This window comes from Anser cygnoides, chromosome 12 (genome assembly GCF_040182565.1).
Source record: "Anser cygnoides isolate HZ-2024a breed goose chromosome 12, Taihu_goose_T2T_genome, whole genome shotgun sequence".
NCBI classification, from domain to species: Eukaryota; Metazoa; Chordata; class Aves; order Anseriformes; family Anatidae; genus Anser; species Anser cygnoides.
In genome coordinates this window covers 10,775,148-10,801,348 of record NC_089884.1, presented here as the reverse complement: position 1 = coordinate 10,801,348, position 26,201 = coordinate 10,775,148, and the positions used below count along the sequence as shown (strand labels likewise).

Here is a 26,201-nt window from a genome sequence, read left to right as displayed (position 1 = left end):
CTATGCTACACACCACACAATTAGGTTTGTCTTGAAATTTATAGTAACGTCTTTGGTGATTTTATTCACACTGCTTTTATCTGCAGCGATACTACAAAGCATGTGGAATGTAATACAAGTGGAGAGAAATGTGTGGTATTTGCAATCACATTCTTGCAATGCTAAATTCTACAGATTATTTTTTTTTAATTTTTTGGCACAATACAGGACTAGAAGCACCCTGACCTAACCTGAACTGAGCTGAGTTTGATCACCTCTCATGTTCAGAAAGTCCACTTTCAGGCTAGGGTGTCTGGGTGCATGAAGGCACTTGGAATATATAATCTATATTACAATTTTATGCCATTTTTCTTAAAAGTAGTGAACACCCTCTCAACCCCCAACCATCAGAGCTGAGGTTTGGATCTGAATTTCAAAAGCAAAATTAGATTTCAGTTTTTGCAAGTGCCCTTATTTAAAATACAGCCATTCTTAAACTAAAATCTAAAGTGCCTTTGGAACAGAGCAGTTTGAAAACAATATCCCATTCCCCTTAAACTGGAGATAAAGATATACAGGACCTTTGGAAGAAACCAGAATAGCCTGGCATGCAAAGTTACATGCTGTTTTAAAGATTAGATCTTTTCTCCTTATGCAGCCATCATTTTACTAATTAAGTCCAAGAGTACATATATTGAAACGAAGCCAGCAGTGTAACAAAAACATCAGACAAGCTCTAATCCTTTACTTACCACAAGTCTCCATCTTCAATAGTCTTATCATTTGGGGCTCCAGCGTGCCCATAGTGTAGAACAGAAGAGTTCTCCCCACTGATAGGTAAAAAGAAAATTCAGCATAATTAATGCAAGAAGAAACATTAAAACACACAACATGAGAAGGAACATTGTAAATGTGGCATTGTAAACATGTAAACATCAGTGACTTGATATATTAAGCATGAAATTTTGCAGTCTGTGAATACTGCCATAGAATCTGCCAAGTCATTGGCTAAGATAACATATTCTGCATCTCACTCAGCTGAAATAGGTACAGAATAGGCGTTTTGCTATTCTGGCTGCAAGATGTGACCTTTCCACAGAAGGAACTCGGCACAGTTCATATAAATACTTCCCACATCCATGAAAGTGTCAAGGAAGCAATTATGTAAGTGTAATTTTTCACCCTGTACCCATTTATTTCATTCTGGATTTTTTTTTTAATTATTGATACATTTCCCTACTTAAGGTTAAATATTCTGAAGCATAAAAGACAAGTTTCCTCTGGAGAAAAATATGAAGTGTTTGAAATGCTTTACGAGTTATTGGGGCTGGAAAAAATCAGCTGTCCAAGTAAACAGTTCCAGTTCACCTCTGGCATGGCTATGCGTGATCTCTGCTGGAATGAATTCACTGCACACTGCTAGGGGAACATTTGTGATGTGTAATGTCAGCAGTAATATCTGGCACAAAACCCATCACTATTTTCATCTCTTATTAAAATCACCTTATAAAGAAAAGATTTTTATTCCTGAAAACCCTTTAGACTAAACTGCTGATTCACAGGAATAAAACATCTCCAGAGAAAGATGGACTTTGTTCTGCACTTCTAAAGCTCCGTGATCCATTCAGTGACCTGTATTTGGTCTTGGCATCCCTCTCTTGTCTACTGTTATTCCTCCAGGTCTAGCAAACGTCAGTTAAAAGACAGGTAAAGATCTCAAGCTCTACCTATTTTCCTTTTACTATTCTCCTCAGACAGATGTTCTCTCTCTTCAAAAAGCTAGAAAAATTATATCATATCCAAAAATACATGTGTTGGAACAGGGTTGCTGTGGCACCACTCTGACCCCTCAAGATTACTTGCCAGTCTATCTCACCCTTTATCAAAGCCATATTGGTCATCCTGCTCAAATTTAATTCTTTCAGTTATGATGGCAGAATAGCTTCCTATTTTAGGTGGAAGGAATCAGAGGCTCAATTTCAGTGAATCTTGTTGTACCTGACGTCAATGTGCCATCTGACATACATCTCATATTAGACTTCCGATACGTGCAATTACGAACCCAGTAAATATGCACTGTATCCAGAAAGAGCTTACCTTCAAGATACATTCACAGTACTTGTGATCATTTAGATATATAACTGACCATTAATTCATTCAAATATAACAATTCCATAAACTGGGATTACGGAGGAGAAAGCAGATGCCTTCTTAAATTTCCAAAGGCTCTCAATCCAAAGGGCTGGATCATGTCAATAATTTCAAAGTAGTAACATTTTATCTCTATTTTTTAGCAAGTAGGAAATCAGTACATACTAAGGCAGTGAGGGACAACATTTCAGAATCGTAGGAATGATTTTCTGATAGGAAGTGTATTTCTTATACAACATTGAAGGGAAAAATTAAAGTTGCTAAATCAAGAGTTAAAAAAAAAACACACACAATTAAAGCTGTGACAGATTTGCTTTGTAATGTTAGTCCAATGGCGTAAGCACATTTTTACAACTGGCTAGTAGCTGGCTGCTTTTTGCTTCCTGGCTGCCTGAGCTGAGAACCTACTCTGTCATGCAGATAACTAAAAACAGCCCCGTAAAACCTGCATACAAGATGAAGACACAAGTGAGCCTCCTTCTGAGATTTCCTGTCTCCTGGGCATTTGTGGAATAGTTCCTTTTGGCCACAATTGCAGCTTTCCATGCCAGGACACGTTCAAACTTAGTTTGCTCTGCACGAAAAAAAATTATAACTGGACAATAGAGTGTAATCCACGGAAAGGCCTTCTGTGTCAGGCTACATGTATGGCAAGAACTGGGTTTCCAGCCATAGCCTTCTGCTTCCACAGGCAGCTGACAGCAGCACAGACAGCTCCTGCCTCTGCTGTAGTCCATCAGCACTGACAAGAGGATGCAGCATCACATGCTGCCTGAGGAACTGCTTCCCAGGTGGAGAGCTATGATTCAGGGGAGGCAGGGAGGGAGCACTTGGAAGCAACTGGAATGACCTTGGTGCTATGTGTGCCACTGTTTGTGAATCCACATGCTTGGTTTTTAAGGAAAAACACAAAAATAAAACATTCCCCTACGTGTCATCCACACACATGCTCCACAGCAGCTTGTCAGGATTTTAGCTAGATATACTATTCTTTATCTCTTTCTAAAAATAGGGATAAAGGAATAGAAGCAGATAGCATATGCATGCATTTACGATCAACTTAAAAAAAAAATTATCATGAGGCTTAAGGGCATGACTTCATGCTAACATATTTGCAGATAACTTGTTTACTTATCATCATATGCTGGCACTCTCAGTGTTATATATCATACCAGCTGCATAAACAAGTCATATATTCAAATATGAGCACTGCACGAATGTTTTCAACAATTGGCATTCCAAATACAAAGATGAGGGATTTCCTTTACACAGTTTAACGTAAAGGTTTTAGTTTACAAAATATTTCTGTAAGGTTCGGCACCAACTGTTACAGAAGATGCATGAAAATCTGTTTTTCTCTGCCGTTACTTAAGCATTAAGCAGCACAATCTTTCTTGGCATTGGAAACTCCCTATCTTTCATGCAAATCTTGGCTCTGTAGCATAAATGGGATTGTACCACAGAGAGAAGCAGCTGGTGTGGAAGACCAGATACCCACACCATATGCATTTCACTGTTTTTGTCTGAGGCAATCGGGGTGAGAGATCTGTTTACTTCAGGCTGGCTCTAGGCAGGCCCCACGGACTGAACGCCCGTTAGCAACTGGGGCACAAGAGAGCTGCTCCCGAAAGCTCCCCCAGTTGTTTGTCACCCAAAAGAAACCCACAGCGTGCACTCCATGACTGGTCCCCGGCTCAAACTGAAGCCCCATAGGAGGGCAGGCGGGAGCTCTCACCTCAGAAAGGCAGGGTTGGCCTGGGTTACTGCACCCGTGTGGCCACCTCCGGCCTGCTGCTGCCGGGAGGTGCCACGTCAGACCTCCCTCACGGGAAGCACCTTTACCTCCGCCTCAAGATGGAGGCAGGGAAGACACTTTAGGAGCAGGGCCACAGAAACTTCACTGCAGTGATGTGTACCCACAAGGTAAACGTTGCAGCTAACCAGGAATTGCTTGTAACGATTGTCTGACTTTCAAGGGGGCTTCAGAACAATTAAAACAACCTCCCTCCTTTCCCCCCCCCCCCAGCACTGGCAAAGCCAACAAGCCTTCCTGTAAAAGCTATTTCTTTTCTTTCCAAGGAGTAACGGTTGAAAGGCCTCGTGTCAGAGTGTCAAAGCTGGGGTTTCAAATGAGGTGCTGTGGGGAGGTGCTGACCACGGGGAGCTCCGCTGCCTTCCTGGAGGCCAGCACACCTTTGAAAACCACCACACGTGGGGATGTCAGTGCCTGCCTTCAGGCAGCCCAACTGAAAAATACTACAAGAGTTTTCTACATATCTATTTTTATTCCTTTAATAATTTGCATCTAACTGGTGCCAGACATGTTTGTTGCAGAAAGAATTACGTGAAGCAGCAGCAAAGCTGCAAATTAACACCACTGAGAATGCAAACGGGAGGAAGAGATTCAGATTGCTAGGGAAGGAAAAAACAGGCCTCAAAATACATTTTAAATCAGAAAGCTCTGAAAACGAAGGAGCAGAAGAAAGAAAGAAGAAAAATGTCAGCAATATTTTAAGAACAGAATTAAATTGAGTATCAAACATAAGAAAAAGTGCAGCTATTAGCTCTACATTAAGATCTAAAGAAAAACCAATAGACCATGAACTAAACAAGCAAACTATTTCCATCAGGTTTTAAATAATAGAGCCAATCTAGTGGGAAGCATTAACAGCCTTCTCTCCACTTTTTCATTTAAGAGATTAAATTTTTTAAAGTTGGATTGAAAAAGGAAAAACATATTCAGTAAGTACCCTAACCTTATCCAAAAAGCTTTAATTATGATGATCCTCAGACAGCGAAACATGTTTTATTGGACTGCATTATTTGTAATCACTGGTATCACCTGGTGAGAGCTGTAATCTGCCTAGAGACATCTATCTAGAAGATCTGAACCTACACCTAAGATGGCACAACATCAGGTAGCAGCTGATCACAGCCTCAGTGGTGGTTGCACAGATGTTGGTGCCTTGTCACCAGTGGGTGCCATCCATTGTAGGGTCACAGGATGCACCATGCGTGTAACTTAACCTTTCTTTTCCTCTCTAAAAATGGGTATTTGGTACACTAAGGCACTGCAATGAAAAGTTCATTAGCATTTAAACACTACTATGAAGTCAACACTTTGGAAATTAGTATTAAATATATCCGATTACATTTACCAGTACTACTATTCTTATTTAATTGCACTTATACGACATCTGTTTGCCCTTCAAACCACTTACAAGTTGACAACGTTAGAAAGCATTGCTAACTGCAGGACTAACCTAGCTAGGTGATGACCAATAGTAACACTAACACGTGTGTTATTATTCTTAACTGATTGGAGAGTGAATATATAGAAGTGAATACATAAAGCGTACTTGGTCACACCAACTATTCAGTAACTGTCTCTTGAAGAGTGCAAACACTGGACCAAGACAGCAATAAATGCATGCACTCAAAGCGTACCAAGTGATTTCTGCCTGAAATACAGTATTGATTACTCTTGTTTTCTGGTTTAGTGAGCATCTTTCTTAAAAACTGAATAGCAAACATATTTTAATTAAAAACATGCTTCTCTTCTATGGAAATTATTATCAGGCCTGTACCTAAAAAGAAAGATCCTGTCAAAATATCACACTTTTAAGTGCTGGGAAAACAACAGAACTCAGCATGAATAGAATAATACATAACTATTCAAAAACCCTAATTGCAAAAGCTATTTTTAATCTCAAATGTAGCTAAGTGTAGTATTTACAATGACATTTTCATAGTAATTAAAAATGCCTATTACTTTTGCCATTATTATGCTAATTGAATTAATCAAATAGATCTACTTTCATTTCATTAAGTCCTAGCCTAAAATGGTTAATTTTATTCATTCTTACTGCATCATTCAGAATATAGCAATTTATTGACAAAGGCCTTTTTACTGTTTTTTTGTTTGTTTGTTTTGTTTGTTTGTTTTTAAATCCAGTCTATCTCCACTTTTGACAGTAGTGGTAGGATACAACACCATCTCCCAGCTAAATAACAATAACCTGCCATATCCCAGCAAATCAGGATACTGTTTGGATTTCAAGGCATTTCAAGGTCGCAAAAGGTTTCTACAGGTTTAGCTATATTATCCCTGTTTCTAGCTTCTGCACCCAGATCAGATCCTGCAGCCCAGGTTCTGGTTTGCTGTAAGTAAATGGGAAACCCGTATGGCTGTGGAAAACCGTACACAGAGACAACTTAGCTTTACCATCTCAGCCTGTAACAATACCATAGAGGTGAAGTCTCACTGCAGTGTCACGTTAATTCTCAAGTTATATGATGGTACTTAAAACAGGAAACTTTTTCCAACGATTTAGATGCACAATTTGCCATAAAACTGCTCATACTGCAATTTTGCATATAAATTGGAAAAATTGCATTTACAAATAACCAGTTGAGTAAACAGCAGAAAGAAGCAGAGATGCTAATTGTCCTCATTACCCCCAAATCAATATAATATTATAGTCGTTATCTTAAAAATTATGTTTTACAATAAACCCATGTGAACTCAGGCAAATGCTTGTGCATAGCAGTAGATCCACAAGTGGAGCATATATACCAACAGGTATGCCTCATCTGTCATATATATGTATGACTAGATTTATTCCAGTGAGTAAATAAGATTAATCTCCGCATACAGTAAATAGCTGTCCTTCACACATACCCTACACTGATCTCTTGAAATTCTTTGAAATGTTTTTAAATTCTTAAAAGTGTGTATTTCTACAATTGCAGGGAGAATTTTTATATTATTTTCTCAAATATAACAGCTTCAACACCAGCTGTTCAGCAAGAAGAGAGAGCGAGCATAAAAAACTTCAAAAATTCACCCCTGAAATTTAGTTTTAGTGCACCCTAACATTCTCAAAGAAGTTCAAAAGCGGTATGAAATACTTAAGGTCTAATACTTTTCAAAGAAAGTATTTGTGAACAACAGAGAATAGCTCTAAAGCCCTTCTTCATAACACTGTTTAATAAAAAAGCCAATTGCAGCACAGATGTGAGCATAAATGCAATCTTGGCAGCAACAGCACTCATTGTGGAATCTCTTGAGTCTAGCAGAATCTGTAACTGAGTTATTTCTTTAAGACACAACACTTGCCACCTTCCCTTTGCTTTTCCAGAGGAAACAGTTCAAAACTCACTCTGTTGGCACTCACAAACACATCATATGCCAAAAAGGAACAATTTTACAAATATCCAGTGGGAAACAGACAATAAACATTGCAATAGCTCGGTATAAACCATCGACTTACCTGCCACAGATGCAAGTGTAGGAAGTATGGCGCATGCCACCTCGAGTATAGCAATAGTGCTGGAAAAGGCTGCAAAGAAAGAAAGATAGTAATTAATAATATATTCAATATATTCAAAACCACCACAAAACAGGGAGGACAAGTCTTGCTTCAGTACAGCTGTGTTGTGCAAATCTGTGATCTTCCCCTGACCAAACAAGGGGAAAAAAAAAAAATTCAACACAGATCCCACTCCACAAGATAACATTAGCTGAAGTCCCTGACAACCTACAAAGAACACTGCAATACACAAGGGATGGAGAAGGGAAGCAGAGCAGCCGCATGCTCTTGAACATTACTCCTGTTGCAATGACATCCTGTTGGAGGAGCTGTTTGGCCTCAAAAGCACTGAAATATTTTCATCCTTACTGTCAAAGTCCCCTTCACATAAGGGCAGATGTGCCCAGAGCACAATTAATATAGGATTAGGTGCTTTAAGAGCTAAGAGCATATCATGGATTCTTTTATTCTTTTTGAAATATGCTCTAATTACAATCCAATTCCCTTTAATACTGAATGGATTTCAAAAACTCATTTGTTGTAATACTGAAATCATTTCATTAACACAGAGTGATAATGGTGCTTTTCAAAGAATAGAGATGTTGTGATTTTGTCCTTCTGCAGAAGCAATCCACAGAACACAATTCAAGTTCTTTGAAGGATATTAAAGACATTATATGCTTGTAAGTCCAAACCAGATTTTAGAATTACATAAAATGACAGTATTTAAAGAGAAACGAAACAAAACATAGAAATATATCACACATGGAAAAATAGAAGTCTACATTTAAGGGCATATGTATAGGCAGACGCATTTTACAAGATTTCTGCTCAAAATGTTTTGGTTTTACAAGTCAGAAATACTGATTTTTCATTGCCCCAGAAGCCAGTAACTGCAAAGAGTAGGTCAAATGACAGAGGACCTAAGAATAAACTCTGACACAGTGAGAGCATAGCAGAGAGAGAAATAAATTTGGCTAATGAAATGTATCATCTAAATCATCATTTGCTGTGGTGCAGACAGTTCTTCACCAAACAGACATGTCATATGGAGGTGAAGTTACAGGTCTGCTCCTTCCTAGCACACTTGCAGACAAGGTTTATTCTACACAACATGATACTATGCACAAACATTTTGCAAAATAACATATTATACTGTTATATATGTATAGTTATGTTCTAGGAAGTAACTTTTAGCGTATTTATAGACCTTTCACACTAAATGATTGGATAAACTATCTCCTCTAGACAGCAACTTTCAGTAACATTCTAAAGAGCTTTAAAAATGAAATAATGAAGGTTGTAAACATCCTTCCATCATCTCTGATGCAGGGATAGGAGTGTTTATTTTTCCATATGACAACTGATCACATATTCATGGCTGGAATTTATATGAAGCTGTGCAGTAGAGTAACAGTAGTCACCTTTTGCAGTACTCCCAATTAGCAGTAAAAAGTAGTAAATAAATTAAGACAGGCTTCATATAATCCAGCTGTTGCCTGAACTTTATTTCCGATTTCTAAAAAAAGTAAACCTGCCTGTTTCATCAAACATTATGGACTTTCTTTTAAGAGTGAGTAGTTGTAGTTGTTTATGTGATTGAGCTGAAGACAGTGTAACTTTGCCAGGTAACGAGTCTTCTGCTACATGTAGTAAAACTACTCACACTGCCATGAATTTACTTTTTCAGGCTATGACTCATCAGACACATGTTCAAGCAGCTGGCAAGAAATTCATCAGTGCTATCAGAGACAGCTAACATCCTTGTATAACATGTCCAAGATAAGTGAAGGATCGCATATCCCTTTGATGGTAAATGTTGGCTTTTCAAAGCTAAAAGAAGCACAGATGCAGAATTATAGAAGCTGCCAGTACTTTGTAGTTAAAATCCTCATTCCACTGAAGTCAGTGCAGATCCTGCCGCTAAACTTCATTACACCAGGATTTCACTGTCTACATGCTATGAGAATCTTTATCAAAGAATCCAATACAAAAGTGAAAGTCTGAAACAGTTGGATAGCATATCTTTTCAGCTGGTGCTCCACATATATTGCAAATACTGCACCTTGAACTTTGCTTGGTCTATCTGATTGGAGGATACATGTATGTTTAGGCAGTTTTATGTTGGTGCTGGATGCTTTGCCATGAGTTTTTAAAGCAGCCAACACAGATACAAGAGTTAAGGACCTCTTTCTTTTCTCCTTCTTTCATGTGTTTCAAAGCTTTTCTGTCATGTTTTATGCAGTATTTCCCCGGAGGCTGTACATATTACTTATCATACACATACTATCTCACTCATGTATACAGATCAGCCATTGGTGTACTTGCATGTCAGATGTTACCTTTTGAACGCACATCGATTTGTTTGACATGGCATGTTCTTTTCATTGCTTTGAAACAATATTTTTTCCCTTTTTCTTTTTAAATGTAGGAGTACATCCCAGTTTTGATACAAAAAAATACCATAATCTTTAACTGATTGACAGTATTTTTAATGGAGTTTAAAGTTTCAAAAAAACTGTGTGTCTGTGGTTTTTTTTCCCCATTAATTTAAAGAAGAGCGAACCACCCCTCATTTACTCAAGTGTATCTCACATGAGCACTCTTGCCCCCCAACACTTGCAAATTTGCTGAGGTACATTTTCATTTTATCCCCACTGCTCTGCCAAGTCTTGACAACATGGGTTCATCATCATTAGAAGTAAGAGAAAAGCATTTTTGAGATGTTAAGGAATATTGCATACATCCAAACAAACCTCCAAAATGCTTGAAAAATCACTTTCACCGATCCTCCTAAAAAGCCATTGAAGTAAAATCTGCTACAATCTTTCTGACAAATTACACGAACCACTCTGACCAATGATGCTTGTGTCGTAAGATCATCTACAGTCCAGTTTCTGCTGCTGTCTAATGCGTTCTGACAGCTCCAACCAGACCTGTGCCAGGAATGCAAACTGAATCCAATAAAGAAGTTTAATGTTAACAGTTTTCCTAACTTGAATAGATTCATGGAACAAAGGCATTTAAGGCAGGAGGGACAGTAACAATCTATAACGACTTCCCTCACACTTCTTATTTCCAGATATTCCTCATCACTAAAATAAAACATATTCACATATACTCCGCCAAGTGTGATTTTTATTTCCCCAAAGAAGTAAATAAGTAATGTCTAATCTGCATTCCTGTTGTTGGCTCTTCTCAGTCACAACAAATATTCAGACCACCACGTTTTATACTTCTCAACTATTCACTTCCAAAACCAAGATAATTCTAGATCAGGAAGCTTCAACTTCTAAATAAAAATCCAATTAAGTAATGTGGTCTGTGTGCTGCAAAAGAGGTAAAAACTGTAATTGCAGGGAATGCATTAAGTATGAAGAAAAAGAAAGAGAAGGAACAGAAAGTGGTGAGAATATCCAACAAAACACCCAAATTGCCCAATGCATGCCTCAGTGGCATGTCATGATGCTCCTGCTTCCCAAGCTATGCATCCCTGGTAACTACAGAGAGGTGCTGCAGAACAAGGTGAGCTCTTTGGAGTAGAGGAACAGTTCTTCATTCAAACATTTCCTATGACAGATGACCAAAACCTCTAAATAACCCTGCTCATTATTTCCAGACACTGGAGCCACTTCAAGAACACCTACTGGATACTGGTAGCTCAGAAACTAGTTGGTTTTTTTTTTTTTAGACTATCAGAGAGATCGGCTGTCATAACTTTCCTTGTGAAGCATACAATACACAGAAGAGTCAAGGACGCTCTTGGGTCAGTACCTCATTAAGATGTTTGTACTGAAAATACATTTATTTATATTTTTTTTTTCCACAAGTGATCACTCACTGGTTTGAGAATGTTTCAGATCCACAATAATTTCCTCAGCGAACCTTTGAGAAAGTTGCTTCCTAATAAAAAGAAACCTTTACACACTTCAAGAATATTATTCTTTCAACATAGCCCTTGAGACTTGCCTTGAAATGCAAGCAGGTGGTTTTGAACTATGAATTGAAACCACAGCAGCTTAAGGGAATTTGGTACAGAACTCAGAGGATTTTCTGTATTTTTTTTATATGAGTACAGTTGCAAGACACAGGTGAATATCTATTAGTTATCTGTGAACTGAATTACTTTTGAATTACAACTATATTGTGCCCTTATGCTTTTGTACAGTGTCAATATCAAGAATAGCCATGAGACAGGCTAAAAAACAAAGCTTTTTTAAAGAATTCATGAAAGGCCAAAACTTCTGAAGCTGTTCTAATTACACCAGGACTGACAGCAATTCTTTTGATCATTTAGACATATAAGTACCTTCATACAAAGAAGCTGTAAAGCCCAAATAACATGCAATTGCTAAGCCACACTTGAAACAATTTGTTCACGATACCTGAAGTATTTCTACCTAGCACCAAACTAGGCTGGAAGAATTAACTGCACACACAGAAAGAGGAAGTGTCCATTATATGGGGTAGCAGCTGATCAGTGGGTATGTGCTCAAGGTAAGCAATGCTTTGTTTAGTCCCACACTAGACACAGTTAAGGTTCTTAAACACATTGCACTTCCCTTTGTTATACTACTTTCGTAACGTCACTCATTTTCCATGGGCAAATAGATGCTTTAAGGTTTAGTTTATCTAATCCTAATTGCATAGAGTTCACAACACAACACTGCAATATTGCAAAACGTGTCCAAGGTTGTTTCAACGCAAAAAAGTCAGAACTTCATTGTGAGAGAATGAAGAAGGGACGTGAAGAAGAAATACAGGTTACTATTTGCGAGCAAATGGCGGATTAAAGACTTTCATCTGACTAAGCAAAATTAGCACTCTGAGGTTTCTTCTACATCTCAGAGACAACGTCATTAAAGATTTTACAAAGGCAATATTATTATCTAAGTGGTCTATATGACTGGAAATTGCTTAGAATTGAACTTACTGTCCATAAACAACAGGAAAAAAAAATACTTCTCTGCACTGACTTCTAAAACCTAACTATTTATGCTACTTCTGATGATTTTTTTTTGAAATTCAAATCGTTGGCTGGGCTGTTTTGCCATGGAGTGGAGCTGTTGAAGCTTATTATTAGCCAGAAGTACTGAAATCAGCTACACTTTGAAGCATTACAATTTACTATTGCCCTAATTTGTACCATGCACAAGTAGAAATAATGTGAATTTTTTTGAAAAATGCTGATCGTTCCGAATTCCAACATCTAGACTCCATTGTCATTTTTTGTATGTTTTCTTCATCTAAGTTATTTTTATTTATTTTCAGCAAACTCGAGATAGTAATAGGTGCTTAGAAGAGAAAAATGTTATATGAGTTCAGCGGGGACAGAAGAACTGTTACTTTAGTAAGCAGGTACGACATGGAACTGGTAGAATATTAATGTAACTACAGTGCAGAACATCTATTATGAAATAAGGAAAAGCTGTGTAGAAGCAGCATAGAAGTGAATGGTCTCACCTTGGTAATCAAAAATTCTTGCTGGTATTTCTAAATGTGCTACTTCTTTCTACTGAAATGGATGACAAGCCAGAACTCTGTAGGAACAGAGGGCAAGATTACCCCCAAATGCAGATATATTTTAGGCATACAAAATGACACAGATCAGAAGGGATGGCATTCCTTCAGGAAAGGAAGCCCACTAAGGCAGAGGCATTTCACCAGCCATTAGTGCTACCTGGAAACCAGAGACACATTAAACAGGAAGTCCATAAATAATACAAACCCCAGCACTGTCACAAATGTCATATATGATTTGCAATGATTGAAGGTAATTGATAATCTCAGTTCAAGAACAGAGAGTTTAGGTGAGGGGTAATTAGCATTTTAATTGTATAATTGGGAATTACAAATTACCTGTCTTACTTAGAGAATAATTGAGGAAATTATATGACATTAATTGATACTTCAGCTTTTTTGAAGAAACTACACAGGTTGGTGATTTTAGAAAAACTGGAATTATATTCTCTCTCTCAGACATTTTCTTTGTTTTTAAATTTCACAGCCATCCTTTTATTACAAAAGCTAACTATTCCATATGAAGCAAGCTTTCTCCCATCACTTTGCAAACCTAAAATTTATTAATAGATTTTTGGACAGGAAGCAAAGAAACAACATGATGCTATGATACAGCAGCAGTTTAATAACGTCTGTGAACTATCTCCCTTTTGCCACCCCAGAGAGATTGATAAGAGTTTCTTCTAACAGCTCTGTTTGAGTATAAATCCAACTTTTTTTTTCTAATATGACGAAAGGGCAAGCATTTTAAAAATGTAGTTTTTAAGAGATTCATATACCTACCTCTACTTGCTTTGTATTTCATCTAAGTCCACACTGATGCGACATTTCTCCACCCCACTCCAGAAATTCATCAAATTATGTACTATCACAGAAGTTCTGCTAACCCATTTCATTACCAACATTCACATGAAAACGTTAGTTACGTAAATGTTTAACGCCATACTCAACTACTTATTTTCCAGAAGCATGGCAAGACAACTGAACAGGTACCCTAAAGACAGGACAGCTGCCGGAGTGTGCTGTAAACACACCTTTCAATAAGTCAGTCTTGAAAATTACATTCAAGAAGCATTTTAAGAAAGTCTTCAATATGGTTGTCAAATTATTATTTTCACAAAACTCTTTCAACTCTACTTGGAAAATGCATCTGTCATTTGTCAGAAGAGACTTGTCTGCATAAAAAATGGCTGACATAGATTCAAATATTATGACAACTATTGAAATCCTTACAGTTACTGTTTGATAGAAATTAAGCTGATTACGGTATTCATAGTACCAACCTGCACAAATTTAAACATTAATTCTGAAAAACTTGCAAGTAAAGGTGTACATGCCTTTCTTTTCTTTCTTCTTCTTTTTTCTTTCTTTTTTTTTTTTTTTTAAAAAAAAAAAGCCTGTACCAGCTTAACCTGCTCCAACTTTGTACTACACAGGTCTCTTCCATAGTTGGCAAGTCTGCAATGGGACTGTTACAGAGATAATACAAGTTAGTATTACAAAGGATTTCATTAGAGCTCTAGTGAGTCAAAGAACTACCATTAGGTAACCACAGAAGAAGTAGTGCAGGACTGTGATATCACCAAGGCTGCACCTATGATTAGACCATTGCAAATAATGAAATTAAATTGATTAAAGTAATTGTCCCTGCAGCTGATAGAGGTAACAGACTACGTATACAATTCTGGAATCCACTGCGACAGCAAGTGTAACAGACAGTCTTCAACAGCCCTTTGGTTGGGTGGTTCAATATTGGTATCAAGGGAGATCACAGTAGTAGAGCACAAGGTGGAAACCTTGTTATTCTACACTGTGCTAACACCACTTTCTGTATGTTGACTCCCCCTCCTGCCTGCAAGTCTGAAACTCCCCATCCATTGTGTTTAGGTAGCTAACACAGCAGTGTGATCTCTTTGTACAGCAGAAGGGAATTTTAAATGAGTTTTGAACCTTCACCAAACATAAATGGAGAACAGATCCCCACTACCATGCTGCAAAGCAATGATCATTAAGAAGGGTCTCCTTTTCATTTCTTCAACAACTCTGAAGTCCGTGCGTAGCCATGCACATTATAACAATAACAATGTAACAATGCAAAACCAACTTCTGCAGTGGTCTGAATTTCATACTTAATCTAATATTACAGAAAGAGATGGCATGAAATTTTCTTAGTCTCATTGCTCCATTTCCAACTCTAATAATTCTAGATCTCAACTGGCATATTTCAAATTAATTTTTTGTAGTTTAAACCTATTTATCAACAGCTAATTAATGAGGTCTAAATCCTTTGATGACAGAATGATTAAACTGCATTTTAACTAATCCATCTTTAATTAAAATGCTGCCAGCAAACCATTTCTGGATGTGTAAAAAGGACACATTTATAGATGCTCACTCTTTAACTATGCATTATGTAAAGCCAATAATTAGAAGAACTCATGATTTCAATTATATTTTAATTACTGTTACATATAAAACATGCTTTAATAGATGTAATGCAATACATTTTCTTTCTTTACAACCCACTAATCATTCCTATTGGGGTGACAACCAAATAAAGGGAAGTTTAATATATGCACTAGTACAGGAATCTTGTTTTAGCTTTGAGCCAATTCTCTCCATTCCTTCTTTGCAGAAGAAAGGTACTTACTTAATTATCTCCAATCCTAAAACTCAAATGAATCCCTATAAATCCCTGTTAAAACTCTAAAAGGAGATTAGCCGTAACTGACCATAATAAAGATAAATACTTCATCCTTATTATTAAACTTGTATGTCTTCACGATTTGTGAACTCAAAACACAAGGCTACTTAAAACCTGCTAGATAAGGAAAAAAATATAAGGTGACATCCGTACAGATCTTCCTACTTCTCTCCTCTTCTGGTTTTAGGAAACAACATGAGCCAAGAGATGCTCTAATTACTGCAGGTGCCACCAGCTTCATTTACTTAGGGTATCCCTTTTCCTCCATCTGGGAGGGAAGGGCGGTATCACAGAATCGTCTAGGTTGGAAGAGACCTCCAAGATCACCTAGTCCAACCTCTGCCCTAACACTAACAAGTACTCCACTAAACCATATCACTAAGGGCTACATCTAAACGTCTTTTAAAGACCTCCAGGGATGGCGACTCCACCACCTCCCTGGGCAGCCCATTCCAATGCCTAACAACCCTTTCAGTAAAGAAGTTCTTCCTAACATCCAACCTAAACCTCCCCTGGCGCAACTTTAGCCCATTCCCCCTCGTCCTGTCACCAGGCACGTGGGAGAATAGACCAACCCCCACCTCTCTACAGCCTCCTTTAAGGTACCTATAGAGAGCGACGAGGTCTCCCCTGAGCCTCCTCTTCTCGAGGCTAAACAACCCCAGCTCCCTCAGCCGCTCCTCATAAGACTTGTTCTCCAGACCCCTCACCAGCTTCGTTGCCCTAAATATCACAATGTGATCATGACAGCCAGCTCCTTCTTGTCTGCATTAATGGGAGGCTGAGATGTGAAAATGATGGAAGTTAAACTGTTCTTTGCTATGACTAATTCAGTTTTTAATGCAAATACGGAACAAATTATTTCCTTCTGAATAATGGAGTGTACAGATAGTTGGTCAGGAACACTCAATATCCTGTAGTAATCCAGCCTTCAAAATTGCATGTTATTACAATAGGTATTTTTTGCTGAGACAACCTAACATTCAATAAATTACAGCTATTAAATATGTTTCTAAACTCTGCATGTTCCAAGTAGTAGTTTCACAGAGTAAATTCAGCCTTAGGGTTTCACTGCTTTCAGTGATCTGAATCTGGCATGAGGAAACTTAATAAGCTTATAGAAGAAACCTGGTTAATTTACCCATTAAATTGTATTTTACAAATAATCCAAAAATACACATTAGTTTATTTTTACTGGCTCAGACATATTAAATTTAATTTTCATAAGCTGATTTCTACTGTTTGGGTAAATTAATGAAATTGTTGTTTTTTTTTCAAGTTTTTACATTAACAAATGTTGATAGTACTATGTTTTCACATCACAGGCACCTATGATGAGGTCATTGAACGTAAGGATATTAAAATGCACAAGACTTAACGTGCTGCTTAGTTTGATTTATATGTATCCTCTCATTTCCTTTTTGTCTATTCCTGTTTATAGATCAAACTCTTGGCAGCAGGGACTACATTTTACTTCTTTAAAAAATGCACTGCACATTTATATCCCAATAAATAACAGAAACAACAGATTACTGTGAAGAATATATAACTATCTCTTCAAAAGAACATGCCTGGAAAGGTCATTTTGAATATTTAAGTATTCATAGTTAACAGATGTGAGGAATAAATGCTGTTGTGGCAATGTGCTCTACCAAGGTTTATCAAAAACACTCCTTACTTTTTAAAAGATTACAATAGACATACCCTGAAGAAAAAACACTCTCAATTTTATTACATATAGCATACAATTGCTGTTCCAACACTTCATATCACCTGTCGTCCTAACCAGGATGCTGTTCTTACTGTTTCTTATAGTGCCTCCCAGTATGCAGCCATGAACATATATATTTAATGACAGCATGTACAATCATATTAAATGAGAAATATTCTAGAAGAAATATTCTAGCTGTTAGAGAAGTGCTCAGGAAGGACAGCAATAAGGCCAATACCAGAAATAGAAATAACATTATGATAGATATAGATATATGGAGAGCAGAAAGCAACTCCTTGTCTTATTTACAATTTAGTTTCCTGGTGTATTTAAATGCTAACTATAGTAAGCACTATTGCTTGAAGATGCAGTTCTGGACAGTAAGTGTTGACTTCCTTCTCTAAAAGGCTTGCTACTAAAGCAAGAACAGAGCACACAAATGCCAGCTGCATACCTGCTTTCACTCTGGGTAAGCCTAGCACACCGGTAACGTAGAAAGGGAGAAGATTCTCATTTGCTGCAGAGGATACTTTGCAAGACTCATGCCAGTTAGTTTTAGTTCCCAGAACGCAGAACCCTGAAACACCTCCTGGCTGTCCCATACACTTTCTGGAGTAGCACACCACCTTGCTGCTTCACTAGCAGAAACAATGCAACTAAACATTGAAAACCTATATTCCATCTAATTAACTCCAGAGTATTACTGAACTTTTCTTCAAATTGCAGTTTCCTTTGTAGACCAAGAAATCAACAGCAACCCACTGCCTCCCAGCATCCTAGAGTAAGATGACGTGTTTGGTTGGGTCTGTTCTCAGATACTACGTCGTCAAAGAAAACCAAAGTTTTCCTGGCTTGTGCAGATAAATGACAGATCATAGATGTCCTTCTCTAATCTTTCTGTCCATGTTTCAAGGGTCCTGGTCATATAAAGTGAGTGAATAGCTGCCCAGAGGACTACACCATTTACCACAAATTACTTCTTTATGGAAGAATCAATTTTATAGTCTCCTGAATTTCAAACACTTGCCTCTTCAATCCAGTGGAATTACTCTTTTGAGAGCCAAGCCTGAGATAGATGACTCCAAGGATCTACTCTTGGGGCTATGAAGTATCTGTTATAAAAATCTAGAGAGGACTTATAAGTCTTTGAAAAAGACTCAGAGTAAAGAAAACATGTATCAACACTTTAACATTATATGACTAGAAGTGTCCAGATTAATCTGTTGAGCCTCCAATAACCTTCTGTCCCAACAGACTAGGAAGCTAAATTCAAGTTGGTCTGGTAGAACAGAAACAGAAAGCTTTTTCAAGGGACAGAGGCGGCTACGTTCCCCTGCAAACTCCCCTGGAAACTCCAACATACCTCTTTTTCTGCTCATTCAGGGAGAACTTTACAAAGCTGAATTCATGAGAATATAGTTTCAAAACCACGTTAACTAATTCCAGCTCCTGCGAACTCTCGGCCTATATACCACTTTCAAAGCAACTACTGTTACCAGGTATGGGGAATAAAATGGAATGCATTCAGTAGAGGTAATTCTAAAGGAGCTGTGAAGCACTTGCTTCCCTCCATACTGAGTCTGAAGCACAAATCCATAATACTGATCATGGTTCCCTTGGTCCACACTGCCAAGTAGGAATCATCATTCAGGTGAAAGCAAGAGAAACTATAGCCTCAACAGAACTTTCAACAATTTAAGCTGTCATGCAAGGCTTGACAAATCCACTTACCTGCTCATAAGCAACACAGAGAAAATTGCCCAGCTCACTGCTCATCAGTTTCTGCAGATCTACTGCTTTTATCAAAAAGAATTAAAACCATACGGATTAGGAAGATGACATCAACCAACTATAAACAAGCGTTAACATTTTACTGCATGTCTAAAACTCTGAGGATGTTTCAGTTACTCCACTCCTGGCATTGCAGAGCCTCCACTAGCAGTAAATAAAACAAATTCCACTACTTGGCCAACAGTGCAATTTTTGGATCTGTCCGAAAAAAAAGAAAACGTTTTGTCCTCATGCTGCATATATATGTTGGGCTTGAAACTGCTTGTGTCAAGATGTGAAACTGCACAACAAGGCTGTATCTGCTTGGAGGCACAGTCATGCTTTTGGACCAAAATGGCATCATCTATTCTCCTCCTATAGAAGATTTATTACCCACCAAACACGTCTCCTTCTCCCTGAAGAAAGATGAAGGCAAGCAGGAAAACAGGGCAACATGGAGGCAGTACGTGCAGGACAACAACTCCAAGACTAGCCCCACAAGGTCTATTGTGCTCCCTGATGGTGTAAAACTAACAAGCAACCACAGCCCTGAAGACAGCGGAAAAAATCTACATAGTCACACTGCCTTAAAGCACGCCCCAGAGTGCAGTGTCATGTCCAAGCAGCCATGGTTTGATCTATAGAAATTCTCAACGCTTATTTCTTGCCTTGCAAATCTCTGCAACAGGGATTTGAGCAGCTCCAACAGACGGCCCTGAATGCCTACCAGCTATGGGCACTGGTTCTGACAGGAATATAAAAAGTGTTTTAAATCCTTCCTCATTCAGATGGCAATTATCCTTTTACTAATATATTATACTCTTTACCTCCCTCTGGAGAGAGGTAACCCTTTTCCACTAAGCTTATGAGATATAAACAGAAACACAGGTTTTATCTGCCATTCCTTGCTGACAGGATCAGATGAGACCAGCGCCAAAACCTCCACATACAGGTTACAGGAACAGCCCCGCTTACCATCAGATTCAAAAACAGTCTCCACAAACACAAGGCAAAACAATCTAGTGCATACCTTGAGTGCCAGACAGAGCCAAGACCAGGGAGGACATTAGAAGAGCGGGACGTGTTGCTGAAGATGAAGGTGCAGCAGGGAGCAGTGAGGCCTGGCCCAGGAGAGCTGGGAGCTGAGCACGACAGCGTAGCCATCTTGCCAGTATGGGCACCCCGATCCCACGCACCCATGGGATGCCAGCAAGGCCTGCAGAGGGTGACTAGGGACAGACAGAGCTCAGGGATCGCCAACAAGGAGAAGCAACCACATCTTTCCCAAATCACGAGCAGAAGATTGAGCAAGAGGCAAGAAGCAGACAGCACGGCTGTGAGTTCTCCTCACAGGAGGAGCGAGCACACGTGGGCACTGGAGTTTCTCTGAACTTACGCTTAACTTCCACAGGCCCTTACTTAGGAAAGTGTTTGCCAAAATAAGCTGGTTTTCTACTGATTTCCTAAACAGGTAGAATTCACCATTTCCCTTGTTTCTTACCACAGCTTCTCTGTGAATTTGTCCAGCTTCACCATACAGCCAACAAGCATGTAGGGGCTTCTTGTTTAGGTGCACAAGTAGCCCCCAGCAGTACATGTACATTGTTCAGATCACTTAAACCTTGCTGAAGGTAAACACAAGACACTCTTTAAAGGATTGACTTTAAAGGAGGCACTTTATAGCATTTACCAAATGACTATACTTGCATAGTTGCGTGTATAGGCACTCTTATTTCTCAAGAAAAAACTGTTCACTTTGCATCCTTTTCAAAATGGAGCTGACATTACAATACTACTTTTTACACAGACATCAGACACAGAGGTAGTATATAGAGAGAATTCAAAAAAGTTACCTTGGACTAGATTCATTCCCTGAGCCTTTCAAGCCTTTGTTCTGATGCATATGTAAAAATCTCATTAGCTCTTTGAGAGAATTTCACTATACAGAGGATATGTTCAGTTGTTTGCAAGCTCTCATTTCTGAATTATTTCCAGATCACAAGTCCAGTGTTCTGTAGCTTTCATCTAAATTCTTTCTTCTATAACTTATGACCTCTCTCTTGTCTATAATTAAAAACATTTTGTGTTAATAAGCTCAGCTGATCAAATGATACAGATCTTACAGCTTTAACCTTCCCATAATTTTGATAGCCTACATCTATATGATTTACTGGGATCTAGAAATTACCTCTGATCATTCAAACACCATCAGATTTAAAACCAACTCCCCTGTAACCCTGTTTGTTGGGCAAAAAAGCAAAAGCCCACGCATTAGAAAATGACTTGTTCCTGACAACTACTTCTGTCAGTTAGCCAGTTTTTAATCCACTTGATGTGTACCTTATTAATATTGTATACAACTAATCAGAATGTCGGGTGATAGTAAGTCATATGCATTACAGAAGGCTAAGTATATTACAGCCATGGAGTTAACTATCAACTAAATGTAATCTAATTAAAAAAATTAAATCCAGGGTTCTTTAATAGGATGTCCTCCATAAAATCACATTAACTCAAATGAAATAAACACTTCTCCTCCACTACTGGAACTTGTATCAGTATTGCCGGTGTTGTCAAATAAGCTTCCTTCATCAGGAACTCAACTGGGCATCTTCCATAGCCACATTTTGCGCTTAATGGTTGCTCACCTTCCCCCTGCCCCAACTGGAAATCAGAACAGGATGATCAGATTTAAATATTAAATTAATATTTAATATATTAAATATTAAATATCTTCTATATTGCATACATATATTGATTTTAAAATAGCTAGGAAACAGCAACAGCAAACAAAGATCATTCATTTTCTTAAGACACCAGAGAAGTGGCTGAGTCACCATCCCTGGAGGTATTCAAAAGACGTGTAGATGTGGTGCGTAGGGACATGGCTTAGTGGTACACTTGGCAGTGCTACATTAACTTGGACTTGATGATCTTAGAGGTCTTTTCCAACCTAATGATTCTATGATTCTAAATGTGTAGATTTTAAAATGTGCAGTTTTTCTACTTTTAAGACTCTTATTTCTTCCCTGGTGAATGTAGTATTAGTATTTAGTGAGATTTGTCTGCATCATGGATTCGTTTAATAAAGTGAATCATTAAATGATTTTTATATTCAAGAATATAAATGTGATATATTAAAGCAATTGATAATTAAAAAGCTCATTTTAATTCTTCATTTTTCAAAGTAAAATTGTATTTTTAAAGGATTACTTGTTTAACTACAGCTGTCAGTTGGCTGGTAATTCCACCAAACAAATGACCTTTCCCCTTCTTTTTGAGTTCAGTTACTTTTATTTGTCCCCAAGTATTCAGCAGAAACCAGTCACATCAATAAAAAAATGTCAATTTTGATCTGCCTCATGAGATGTAACAGCTCCAGATAGATTTTCAGTCAGAAGGGTGACTAGAACAGCTATTATTAATGGCCATTAGAGAAAGCGGCAGAACCAGAAGACAGCTCCCTAGATTTAGACCCGATCAGTGGACACTGTACGCAGACAGGCCTTCCAGCACTGTAAATAACTTTAAAACTCTACCTTGCAGTTGAACTCTCTCCGCTGTCAGAATTGGTTAGGCCGCATCACATGTGAGATGATCTAAAGCAAAGTGACAAGCACTCTGCTGAACTGCTAAGTGCATATAGCTTATCATAATAAATTAGAATTACTTAACATGGGTATTTGAGCAAAGGTCTACACGAATGAGTGAGGTAAAGGAGATTGTTGACATAGAACTAATCAGAAAATCACTGCAGGAAAGGAGGAAACACAGAAGCTTTGCTAGAGGTAGCCCTGGCTTTTAAATATCATTTTCTGCTTCACCTTTGTCCTGTCAAATCGTTCTTCAGTTTTATGCCATCTGTACAAAAAATGGCCTAGTAGAAGAGGTAATTTTTAACTAGGCAGACACCCCAGCTTCATGATAGATAAAGCATCATAGGCAGAGCCCAGTTTTCATGAACCAACAATATCATTCATATTAAGAACCAAAGCAAAACTTTATAATTAAGATGTTGTGCATCACCTCCTGTTTTTGTGTAACAAAAACATGTAGCAATCATGATAGAATTTATATTTTGTTTTCATTTCATATTTCTTTCACAACATTTCTACACATTTGCCACCATCTAGCTCTAAACAACAACATATTTAAACCCCATACAATGTACAGCAATATAAAACCAAAAAGGTCTCCGAACCCAAGTAAACTTAACCCAAATAACTATTGGAGAAGTGCTCAAGCAAACACAGAAATATTGCCATTTACTCTTAAGCTCTGAACATATTAAAACGTTTGCTATGTTTCCCTTGCTGTTCTATGAAATTCCAGGTTTGTATTTTGCAACACCATAGCGTTCATAAGGAGATAGCTTATGTACACCTGTTTCTATGGAGCCGTACAACTGAGCTAAGCTGAAACAGGACTAATCATGATCATGAACAGCTGCCATCATGAACTCAAGAACCCATATACAGCAATGCCATAGGTCACACAAGAAGACTGCGTCATCTATTCTGTGTTGCACCAGAGGTCTTGGATGCAACAACCCCCAGCACGATTCTGCTGTGGGGCAACAACCTGTTTTCTTTTCCCATTGTGCAAGCAATGGGAAAAGCACTTTTACTCAAGCATTTCATGCATTTATGTTAATTACTACTATGAACTTCAACAGATATAGAACTTCATGCAACTTTCTTCTAGATGCAGAATTCTGCTCAGGACAGGAGGCAGAAACAGAAGACCTGCATGGTGAACCTATGCTGCTGGACACTGGTTTCTTCAACGTGGGATTATTAGACAGGCTTTTAAATCAAGACTGGATTAGAAGATTCAACGTCATTTCAGAAAGCATCTAAGTATCTTGGAAATGTAAGTCCCCACTCCCAAAATACTAAATCATTGATTCATACCGTATCCAATAGGATAGAGCTGCCCTTAAAAATCTGGCCTTTAAAGTTTAAATTCTACTGAAAAGGCACTATAGAAGCAGGACTACAGGACTCTTGAAAATTGAAACCACTGTCCTTACTTACATTAGCAGCAGCACCATGATAATTTAAGCTGAAAGAAATCCAATATATTTTTTGCTATCTAGCCTTACTTTTCCTTTCCTGTTAGCTTGGACAATGAAAACAGATGGGTCCATTTCACTCGCAGCTTCTCATGCACCAGGTGAACTTGCAACCACCAGCCCCTAACAGCCCACACCTGCCTTTGGGAAAGCACACGTTCTTCCCATTTCTTCAAGCAACTGAATTATTTCTACCCATCTTCACTAGAAAAACTGGGAATGGAGAAGCTTATGGATAACATTTTAAAATTAGGACGACTCTGTGGTAAGACAACATTTAATTTCTCTGTTTAGATTTCTAGTAATTGCAACTGAAAAGACACATTTGTTAAAATACACATAAATATCTAAATAAATTGCAGTTCCAGAAACTATTTTAATTACTTTCCTACAAAATAATCAATGCAATAAAAGCTCCTCAAATTGCTACAAGTTCTTTTCCAAGTATACAAATACTCAATTTGCATCTTCATAATCTTTGCTAGTCAAAACAAGAGTAAGGCATACAAAGCTGCTTAAAAGTGATATTTTTCCCCCATACTATTATTTATAGAATGCATTTTACCGTGTTTCTCTTCACTAAGTTTTCTACATAGTCTTGCAACGTTCATTTACAAATACTCATCTCCTTGAGGTAAAATGACTTTCACCTGTTTATTCCAGCTGCTTTCAGTACCTACAGCAATTACTATGTTAGGGTGAACTGTAATTTAGAGACTAGCCAGACTAGTTAGTCTTCCTACTTCTTCATTTACCAAATATTTCATTTTGTTCTCCTTATATTCACTGTGTTAAGAATATTTAAAAACAAGTCTACTGCTCCTTTCATTAGAAATTTCCTGAGTTGAATTCTGTTTTTGTTGTTTGTTTTACCTCATAATGACCAACAACAACAAAAGCTTATAAGAAAAGCGAGCCTGATTAGTTTAACAGAAAACTGGAATTCAACCTTAACACACTGAAAAAGTAGAACTGTGGAAGCTGTATATTGCATTTGAAAGGAAAGCAGGTCTTAGGGGTGGCTTCTGAAGCACATTCGAGTATTATCTCAGAGCACCAACATATCCAGTTGAGTCCACCAATTTGCTGCTCTAGGTACTGTATGGAGAATTAGAGCTTCTGTTCCAGCTACACAGAGAAAAGAAACAACAAAAAGAGACATTTTAGCATCTCCTGGCAGAGTTCAGCACAGAGACACTTTTTTTTAAACTTCTAGCCCAGGCCTTAGCCCCTGGATATGCTGATCCCAGCCCGAGCAGGTCAGGTTGGCAGTGTCTCAACTGGTAGCTTTCTTGATTTATTAGATGAGCATTTATTATAATCTGGTTTTCTATTCTGTTCCCATTTAGTAACAGCTGTGCAGGACAAGTTCATCTACCCCCATTAATAAATTATCTGTTTTAATAGTATTAAATAAATATTTTCACACCACAGGATGTATAAGGGGCATTGCCTTCATAAGGCTATAATGCACTGCCAAGCTGGCACATACTGATGCTTTCATGCACTCACACATAGAACAACACTCCTTAGCCTCAGAGAAAGCCATATGTTTAGTCCAAAAAGTAATTCATTTACTAAGGACTCTCAAGTGCAATAAATCCTTAAATAGGGAATACCACTTCACTCTAAAAAAATAAATCACGTACTATTTCCTAGTTGGAAGAAGATAAAGCATACAATATTCTACAAGCTACCTACTTTTATTGAGAATATAATCATATCTGTGAAATCCGGCACGTACAGCTCCTGAGTTTGTTATCTACAACTACCAAACTACTTCTCTGTGAACGTTCTTTGACTAAAGAAGAATAAGCAAACATGCAAACAAGTAACTGCTTACAAACCTGATGAAATCTTAGCAACTTCTCACACTGCCAGAAGTAAAATGTCATCCTTGAGCTTCCCATTCCCCACTCTCCTTTCCCCAAAGCCCTGTTAACTGGTTTTGGTTTTAATCTGGTTTTGTTTTTACATCTT

At 37.9% G+C, this 26,201-nt stretch overlaps 1 protein-coding gene across 4 annotated transcripts in view; it reads right to left on the bottom strand.

Moving 5' to 3' along the window:
• The window catches only part of PEPD (peptidase D), a 139,305-nt gene that overhangs the window by 52,504 nt on the left and 60,600 nt on the right, over positions 1–26,201 (bottom strand). For all 4 annotated transcript variants that reach the window (XM_067004197.1, XM_048068809.2, XM_067004196.1 and 1 more), the window contains 2 exons: positions 7,404–7,472; positions 732–809 (listed from right to left, as the gene is read on the bottom strand). In XM_067004197.1, coding sequence (XP_066860298.1) covers positions 732–809; positions 7,404–7,472 — 147 coding nt within the window. The remainder of the gene's footprint in view (positions 1–731; positions 810–7,403; positions 7,473–26,201) is intronic.